Source organism: Montipora foliosa, chromosome 8, assembly GCF_036669935.1.
Source record: "Montipora foliosa isolate CH-2021 chromosome 8, ASM3666993v2, whole genome shotgun sequence".
Taxonomy (NCBI): Eukaryota; Metazoa; Cnidaria; class Anthozoa; order Scleractinia; family Acroporidae; genus Montipora; species Montipora foliosa.
The window spans coordinates 33,911,613-33,921,612 of NC_090876.1; the positions used below are offsets into that span (position 1 = coordinate 33,911,613).

The 10,000-nt window shown below is 41.1% G+C and overlaps 1 protein-coding gene across 1 annotated transcript in view; it reads right to left on the minus strand.

Moving 5' to 3' along the window:
• Positions 1-2,259, minus strand: part of LOC137968672 (uncharacterized) — a 2,331-nt gene extending 72 nt beyond the window's left edge. The window contains exon 1 of the mRNA XM_068815193.1: positions 1-2,259. This exon is cut by the window's left edge and continues 72 nt beyond it. Within this exon, the coding sequence (XP_068671294.1) occupies positions 1-2,259 (2,259 nt within the window).
• Positions 2,260-10,000: the final 7,741 nt, after the last annotated feature.

Here is a 10,000-nt window from a genome sequence, read left to right on the forward strand (position 1 = left end):
GAATGCTCGAAGCGACATTTCTGCTCTCACTGCAGGGAGTGGAGCCATAATGTGCGAAGCGGGCTGAACTTTTCTTCTTCGGCAAACCATGCATGCTCTTTCGCAATCACGAATCTCTTCTCGAGCTCCAGGAATCCAAAACCTAGCAGATAACATTGCTAAAACCGGATTTGTCCCTGAATGATTGCTGTCTTTATGTAGGCGTTCAACGATTAGTCTCGTTACTTGATGCTTTCTTGGAAGGATAATAGGGTGTCGAGCTTCCCAGGAAATATGTTCTGCCAATCGCAAACGGCTGTTTCCATGTAATAGTCCATCACTTCCTAAAATGGGAGAGATTGGTAAAATCTTTGATCGTGTAGGTAAAGTTTCTCCTTTGCGAGCTCGTGAGAACTCCTCAGGGTAGGACTCTTGTTGTACTTGACGAAGAACCATAACCTCAACATCATTGATCTCCTCTACTGTTAAGGGGCCTTGAAGTTTTGCCACCTTTGAGCCGTTTTGAACAAAACGAACAACGTAGGCCAAAACACGAAGAAATTTAAACCAGTCTGAGAATCGCCCTGGATCAAGTCTTGTGTCTTTCCACTTCAATTTGGGCATGGCTACTTCTCTTTCAGAAGAGTTAAGAAGTGTGACCCTGAACTTTAGTTTCTTCTCCACGTCATCTGAACAGAGACTGGGCAGGGGCACTTGGGGCCACATTTGCTCTGGCTGACTCAAATACTCAGGACCATTCCACCAGGTCTGGTCGTTGACCAATGAATCTGCTGGCATCCCCCTACTCAATTTGTCGGCACGATTAACTTTGGTTGGTGCATAGCGCCACTGCGCAGGATCAGTTTTGGTCTGTATTTCCCCAACCCTGTTTGAGACAAATGGCTTGAACTGACGGGAATGTCCACATACCCAATGCAAAACATCCAGACTGTCAGACCAGAAGACCCACTTATCCTTTGGAAGACTGAGCGTCTGCCCCACTGTTTCGGCGATTCGTAAGCCAACAATAGCTGCCATCAGTTCCAGTCGGGGAACACTAATGGATTTCAGCGGTGTAACCTTTGCCTTTGACATCACAAAACGAACTGTTGTACTTCCTGACTGATACTCGTGTCTCAGGTAAGCTACTGCACCATATGCCTCCTGTGATGCATCTGTAAATATATGCAGTTGTGAATCTATGACTTGTTCAGACTTCTTCAGAGATCTTGGTACCTTGACCCCAGACAAATCTGGAAGCTCTCTAAACCATGTCGATGCTGCCTTGGCAAGATCAACTGGTAGCTTTTGATCCCAGGTTAGGCCAGCAGTCCACATTGCTTGCAATATCATGCGAGCTCTGATGGTAAATGGCGATACTAGTCCCAAGGGGTCAAAAAATGTTGATGTCCGACTCAAAAAGCTTCTCTTTGTCCAGTTAAAGCCATCTGGTGATGGGTGCACCACAAAAGTAAACTGATCTGAGTTTGACTCCCAGGAAATCCCTAGAGTTTTAATGACTGGCAAGACTTGTGCTTCAAGATCCAAATTTGCGACACAATGATCCTTTGGTATCACTTTCAGAACCTCTTCACTGTTAGAGAGCCATTTCTTTGGTGTCATACCAGCTCGCTTCCAAAGCGTAGTGAGATCATTGTGCAGCCTGATAGCTTCTTCAACTGTCTCCACAGAATCTAGGCTGTCGTCCACGTAGGTACTTTCGCATACAGTTTCTGCTGCTCTGGGGAATTCATCGGAGTTTAACTTGGCATTGTGCTGAGCCACCAATTGAGCCAGATAAGGCGATGCATTGACTCCGAACACGACTCGAGTAAACTCGTACACTTTGGGTGGATCATTCTTGTTCATGTCTCGCCACAGAAATCTATGAACTGATCTGTCAGCTGGCTGCAGATGTACTTGAAGATACATCTCTGTAATGTCGCATACTAGAGCTATTGGTGATCGTCTAAACCTGACTAGAACATTGATGAGCTCATTTTGCAATTTGGGCCCTTGGTGGAGAACATCATTTAGTGACACCCCTTTATACTTGGCCGATGCGTCGAATACAGGTCTCACTTTGCTTGTACTCTTGTCTTGTCTGACAACAGGAAAGTGGGGAAGGTACCAGACCTTAGTTACTTGTTCCTTCTCAGACTGAACTTCACAAATGTATCCCTTTCTCTCATATCCATTGATTACCTCTTGATAAGCTGCTGCTATCTCAGGCTGCTTTGCCAATTTACGCTCTGTACTCTCTAAACGAGTTAAAGCCATGGTGTAGTTGTCTTCAAGGGATGGGGCAACAGATTTCCAGGGCAGTCCCACCACGTATCCTTCGGAAGTTTGTTTGAGGGTGGCCAGAACAGTTTTCTCAGCTTCTTTGTCTTGAGGACGAACCAGTGAACATGATTGAGGTTCCTCAATCTCCCACATCTGCTTAATCAAAGCGTCCAGTTTTCTTTCCTCCCCAATGAAGAATGACATGTGATTAACTTCATTTTCTGAATTTTCCTGGAATAAGCCAATACTTGTCCATCCAAGAGGAGTTAACCTTGCGATGGGTTCACCAGGGTTGCCTTTAACTTCCTTTAATGAGCAATGTAGGTCTGACAGGTCCAACCCTATTAACATGTCAATAATGGGACGTCTGCCCAGTGATGGAAACCTTATTCCTTTCAGATGCGACCAGTTCTTCTTTTCCACCGCCCAGTTTATGGCGCGCATATTACCAGTAACGCGTTTTGTTGTCTGGGCTGCAACCTCTTTTTTCACACGACCATCGCAGCTCTCTAGCTCAAATTTAACTGATCGGCTTCTAAGCTGGGCTGTGGTGTCATTCAGGAGTTGGACATTCAATGAAACTGGCTCACCTTCCAACCCTAGGGAATCTGCAACATCCTCATTTACATAAGTTCTAGTACTTCCATCATCCAGCAAAGCATTAACGCGCATTGACTTACTTCCATTCTTCAGAATGACTGGGACGGTCCTCAATGGGAGATATTCTGTGCTTTTAGAGAGCGAAGCCACAAATGTTTCTGCTCCAGGCTCCCCTTCCATGGAATTACTTGTGAGCGCGGGTTTGCCACTGAAATCTCCCGAATAAAGAAAACATAGCTTATGCACTGGGTATAAATGGAATCGATGGAGTCACAAAGTTAACATATCATCAATTACACGCAACTGTGACATCGACTGCTGTGGCCAAGATGCCTTGATAACAGGAGGGTTCAAAATGATCCGAACGTATGTGACCTCTCACGCGAAAACGTTCCTTGCGGTATCCGTGCAAACGGCAAAACGCGCGGCAAGTGGACAGATAAAAACGGGTAGGAAAGTCGTTCTCACGGGTGGCATGAACGATCGAACGACCAGAGAAAATTTTGCACGGATGAACCGCACGACTGAACGACTGAAGAAAACTTAAAAACGGTAAGGTTGCACGACGGAACAGCCGAGCAACTTTTGGCGATGAATGAGGTTAAACGGCATTGAACATTACGAACGACACACCGGGTTATTGAAATAACAATCGAAAACATTGCAGGACGCACAATTAACAACAATAAGATGAATTGGTTAATCTTCTGTGTGAAATCCGAATGGAAAAATAAGGAATATGGCTAATATTACGTTGTAAATCATGAATCTCTTTTGATTGAAGAAAAGGAAGTGTTTCCTTCGGGGAAAAACAACAGGTGAAAACCAGACTTTCCTCTGTGTTACACGTTAACTCGCGGTTACTATCACTGTGGTTACTCGGACGATGCATATCGCAATACAGTACTTAGACATCTTCGTCATAATAGAAACATTGCCGTTTGCAGATAGTGATAATTTTCCACTACATTTATTTTCAGTACTAAAAGAGACAATATTTGTGAAGACATCTTGAACAGATCATTATTAATTTCAATAAGCTTACATCCACAGAATGAGTTGTAAGAAAATTGCAACCATGTATTGCAACCTGAAACTTGCCGTAAATGTTCCTTATAAAGCCCTTTTGTCTCAATATTACGTTGTTACACCATTTTATATAAAATATTGCGCGGCGATTTAGATAGAGATCTTTATAAGACATTTATTTATCGGCCCGAGTGCGTAGTAGTTCATCAAATTTTGTCCAGTCCAGCGGATCACGACAATCGCGAAACCAACATCCCATGACTCCTGACTCCCGACAGAAATTTGCATAAAATGGTAGAAAGTCCTCGTAAGGATTGGTACTGTTTACTTCGATAGGCTGAAAACAGGAAATTTGAAACAGTTAGACTGTCCTCCATTTTTCGTTGTATTGGAACATTTTGACATTTTGGCGCTGAGGAAATTCATGTGTAAACTGAACTCACACAAATGCAAACACAAGCTATACCAACCTTTTTGGAACACACCACCTTCTTTTTCGGAGTTTCGATAAGCTTTGTGGCCGCATATAAATTATTGGAACATACACGCGGAATCCGGCAGTTCTGTTCCAGTTCAGTTAGATAAGCCCAGATCCCAAAAATGCTAATTCTTCAAGGTACGGCAGTTCTCGAAAATCACAAATATCTTGGCGGGCAGAAATTTAGAGATTTTGCTGCTAGATTCGGCATGTCCAGAGGATAAAACAATCTCTCCCCTGTGATAAAGTAGGCAGGGAAAGGACAAATAACAAATCTCAGACAAAGAAGGATTTGAGGTTAAGGTTTACAGTATTTGGTTTCTTTTAATAACTTATGGGAATTTTATGAATAACATAAAACATGCATAGCAGATAGGGGTCACACATGGTCACGCATGACTTGGTTGAGTCGTGCGGACAGTGTTGGGCTGCATACTGTCAACTATTCCACCGTTTTTGGGAAAGTTTTTGTGTTAAACTCGAGTCTCTTTTAAAAAGCATATCGATCATCGAAATGTTGACAACAAAGGCAGAAAGACTCTGAAAAAAGCACCATGTCATTAGGGCCTCGGCAACTGTAATGTTAACACTCTAAGGAGTTTAGAAAGCTCACCCGCTCTGAAAAGGTCGAGTTATTCAATCGGCTCAAAAATTTTCCTGCGTACTTCTGCCGATGTTTATATGAGCCGTGCTCACGGGTGGCGAGTATTTTTAAACGGATACCCAAGTGTTTGAATGCCTGACTTTTATTTTTGCACGGGAAGTTGAGTCAAGTAAACGACATGCCGTTCTTACGGCTTACGTAGAGCTTTGAACGACTACCGGTGAAAAACGACTTACCGTAAGGAATGATTTCGCGTGAGAGGTCATTTTAAACAAGGAAGCGCTGAAAACTTATAACTCTTTTGGTGTCTGAGAGTTCTATTAGAACAGCCCACAATAGCGCACTGAACCATTTTTCAAGTTTCCTGCGTTCAAGTAAGTGTGTGCAATGACGTCACCCTTAGCGTCCAAGCCTGCTATCATACAGGCAAAATGGCGGACTTCCATCGAGCGATCAATACGGATCTTTCTGGTCTCATAAAATGTCAAAATGTAAGGAACCCCTCAAATACTCGAATATTTCCTTTAACTAAATCAGGCACTACAAATTTGGTGAAGGAAAAAATACTCCATTTTTATCTTGAGTTCTCCTTTATGTTTACAATGGAAACAGAAACAGATGGCAAATTGCCTTTTTTAGATGTATTATTATCCAAACAGAGATCATGTAACAATAAATGTTCTTGTATCACTTTTTTCTTTGAAAAAAGACTTACACCGGTCTACTTACAAATTTTTTCAGTTTTACTCCCTTTCAGTACAAATTAGGGTTAATTAAAACTCTCATCGACAGGGCATATACATGTAAAATTAACAATACTACCCAGGGTTTTCAAAATGATATCAATACTCCAACTACTATTTTGAAACGTAATATGTTTCCCAGTTGGTTAATTGACAAGTCCATTCAAGGTTATCTTAGAAATGTTACTACAAAAGTAGCCCCTAAAAATGATGTATCCAACCGTCATTTTTACAAACTACAGTACCGTGCAAATGTAAGTTGACAGGCCCTCAAAGCTCGAGGCTCGATCTCCGAAACTCAATTCTCGAAGTTCGAGTCGAGTTTCGAGACGTTTGAGGGCTTTCGAGAAGTTTTCGAGACAATTTTAGAGACTCTCGAGTGGAGAAAACAAAGGAGTTTTCACGTGATTAATTTTTCATACATCTCTTCCTGTCTATTTTACATGGCTTTTATTTTATCTTACTGTTGGTTTCCATCATTTTTCGTGTTCCTCAGAAACTCTGGCAAGGCATGTAGGTGTCTCCATTGAATTATTTTGCGTACTTTTGAAATAAAAACCAAGTGCTTCCCCAGCGTTGTAAGTCTCGTGATATCATCGATTGGCCGCTTTGTGCCCCCATTGTTGATTTTAACTTGAATATTTAATTACCCCTCTGCCGTGTATTCACACAGAAACTAGTTAGACAGGGCATTTTGCACTTTGTGCCCCCAAAACGTATATGGAATGAATTTTTCCATCAGTTCACTTCACAGAAAAAGTTGTGCCCAGAAAGGCGTGATATGCGCTGACATGATTTTTTGTCTCTGTGTTCATATAACATGTCAGTCAATCGCGTTGAAAGTCAACGAATCTGTTTTGTTTTATCTTACTACATGTAGCTTCAAGTCTTGTATTTTTCAGTTTTTTTTATTCAAAGAAAAAGAGATTATTTTTGCTTATTTTTTGATAATACATTTACCTGTGCAAAACAAAGTGTTCATTTTTATTAACGATAATTTCTTACACGACCTCAGTTACACTTAAAAATAAATACATGTCAAAATAAAAACGCGTGTCTACTTTTACAGTTCTTAGTTACTAATGGCCAGATGCTTTTCCTTCCCGCTCAACAACGACTGGCAACACCTTCTGCAAATGCCCGATGTATCTTGAACACTTCTCCACATCCACCCTCTCGCTCCAAAATCTCTCGATGCCACCCATGACCTCTTCTTTTGTTTTTGGTTTAACTTGGTTCCGAAGGAAATGCTTTAGTTCGTGCCAAAGCAACTCAATGCATTTGATTCGGCACTTAAATGTGCACAATGATTTTCAGCTGATGAGAGTCTCTAGGTCACAAAGGATTTGGAGTGGTCCACGAAACACTTGCCTTCTTTAACGCAGGAAACTGAACAGACTGAAGACCCTCCGCAGCCAAAAAAGACGACGCATTGTCGCAGAGTAAGCGTTCACTGTTATTGTACTACTCCATCCAGATAAAAGATTCATCTCTTATTTTATTCGTTTGGGCCCGGTTCAGACGCCGTACTTCACATGAGCCGAATCAAATTTATTGAGTATGGTGTCTGAATTAATTCAGAAGGACAGGTTTAATTCCCATCGGCTAAGCAACTTTTCCTGCCTGGCTTACTCGGAAATTACGGCTGTGGAGTGGCTTTGATCCAGACGCCGTACTTCACATGAATTACAACTTTGCAGTTTTATTCAGTCATAGTAAGCCTCTTGTAAATTAGTTTCGGCGCAATCAATTCAGCCAGGATTAATTAATTTGTGTCGGTCTAAATTCGAATTTGATTCGGCTCATGTGAAGTACGGCATCTGAACAGGGCCTTTGTGTAACAATTCTTGCGTGTCTGTGAAGTTCGTCTAGTAAAAAGACATTTATTCTGTGCATGTTTTGTTTGCTCGATGCATGTTCATGTGGTAACCGGTCATGTTTCATAAAACGTTAATTGAATTGGTGCTGTTCTCGAAATTTTGTTTGGTGATTTTTATTCTATGAGCCCTAATCCCGTTGTTTTACGCATCGGCAAAGCAACCGGGGTAAAACTTTACTCCACCACTGAATGATTCCCTTGTGTGATTTTTAATTCATGCTTTGTGTTTTGGTTTGCATGATACTCTGCCCAATTTGTTGTTTACGCATCGCAAAGGCAGGGCAGGGTAGAGGCCAGTTTAGGTCTTGCCGATAAATCTAACCATGTAAATTCTGTAAAACGTGGAATTGAGAATAGTGATTGCTTATATCCGGGATTATATTACCACTCGTGATTTCCCTACCAATTTGGTTTACAAAGATATTATTGATTAGCGTGGCTGAGTTACTGTTGACCCTCGTTGGTTTATCAATTGTAGGAATAAAAGAATAACTTTGCAACGAAAGTAAGACGTTTTTAGTAAAGTTGCAGGTTTCAGCATTGAGGAGGTTTATGTTGAAGTCTCCCAAGACAGATTGGCTTGCTTGAGTTGCTAAGTTTTTCTAAGGTTTCATCAAAATATGTCTGAAATCTCTCAGGGGAGTTGTGCTGCCTATAAATTACACCACAGATAATGTTACTTTTCCTTTCAAATTGTAATTCAAGCCACAGTGCTTGAAAAGCGTGTGAGGAGGTTTTTTCAATGACTCGATACTTTACATTTTCATCAATAAACATTCCAACACCTCCAGCAGCAAGAGGTGTCGGGACAAATTTAAAACTATAGCCAGGAATACTTGGTTGATAATCAGACTGATCATTTTCAGTGACTCTGGTTTCAGTTATTCCTATAATATTAAAAGGATATCCAAGCTCATTAAGAAGATGAGTCTGGAGATTTTCAAAATTGCGCTTTAGGCTTCAAACATTCGCATGGAACAAAGAAAACATATTATCGGTATCGTGAAAACTATTTTTCATCGTGTAAAAACTATGAGGAGAAAATACCTGCTGTGAATTTTTAGATCTACGAGATTTTGGTCCGGGTTGATATCACTAGATGTGTTTAGGCTGAATAAATGATGGTCATGAAAACTGGAGAGCTTTTCTAGGCATTTTTTGGTTGGAAGAGAAGTAGTGTTGAGATTATTAAATTGGCCGTGGAGCGGTACAAAATGGTTGACACCAAAAAACGGTAACTCCCGGATCAGAGATCTCACAGTTTTACGATATTCATCGTCATTCATCATTTGATGAAGTTATAAAAGGATACATTATCAGTCAGCGAAGCCTTGTGAAATCAGCAACGTTTCGTATATTCAATGCTTGGGAGCTGCCGTCCTTCCATAGATAAACGCAAGAGTTTAGATGTTTTTCCCTTTGCATTTCTTCGCTTCGGTGAAGATATGCTGCATCTTCGGCATCAAATGGTCGAATATCCTGACATATGAAAGAGAGACTCCCTCGCCAAATCCCAAGGAGCTGTGGTTTGCGTTACATGCGTCGGTTTTGTCGAGCCATAACAGCTTCCTTCGACAATCTTCTGACAAACTTGCAAATTATCGGTTTCGGCACTCCTAAATGTCTGCAAATCTTAAAGGAAGCAGTTGGAGAAAAATAAATCAAAATTTTTGCATCGCATAGTATCGTGTAAATATTTTTAAGCTCAAGTTTGTTTGCATTTGGTATGTTCGGTTGAAGACTTTTGCCGCGTCTTCCTGTTTACCGCAGATCGTTCGCAACGTGCATGAAGGCTTGACTTGTTGTGAATGTGTTTCCAAGAAATTTTAGCATCTGGATTGAGGCTCTTTATCAATAGTGTCCTGGTAATTAGGCAGTTACAGTATTGTGAAAAAGTAATGAGAGCGAAATGCGTGAATTTCGTTCTTTGTCCCTGCGAACTTTCGACGATTTCGCTCGAAAATTCGAGCGTCGTTTCGCGATGTTTCCAGCGTAATTTCACTAAAACAAAGAGAGAAAATTCGCCGCATTTTCGAGCCCAGTACGAAAATTCGCTAAAACAAAGAGAGAAAATTCGCCGCATTTTCGAGACCAGCGCGAAAATCAAAAGCGTAATTTCGCTTGTTGTACGCGAAATTTCGTAGTGTGGTTTGTAAACATCGATCACATATCGATCGGCTATTCAGTTTTGTAAACAACAGCAGTCACTTTGACAGCACTTTGATGATCAGTACATTTATTTTGGAAATAGTTCAGTAGTTGTGTCCATTTCAATTCTCTACAAAATTCGCCCTTTGTAATGTGTTTTAATATACTTTTTATTCACCTTTCTCGCCAGAGAAGACTCGACAAAACATGCAATTTCAATCCTTTGGTTGTGAGGACAAACTGTTGTCGACAAT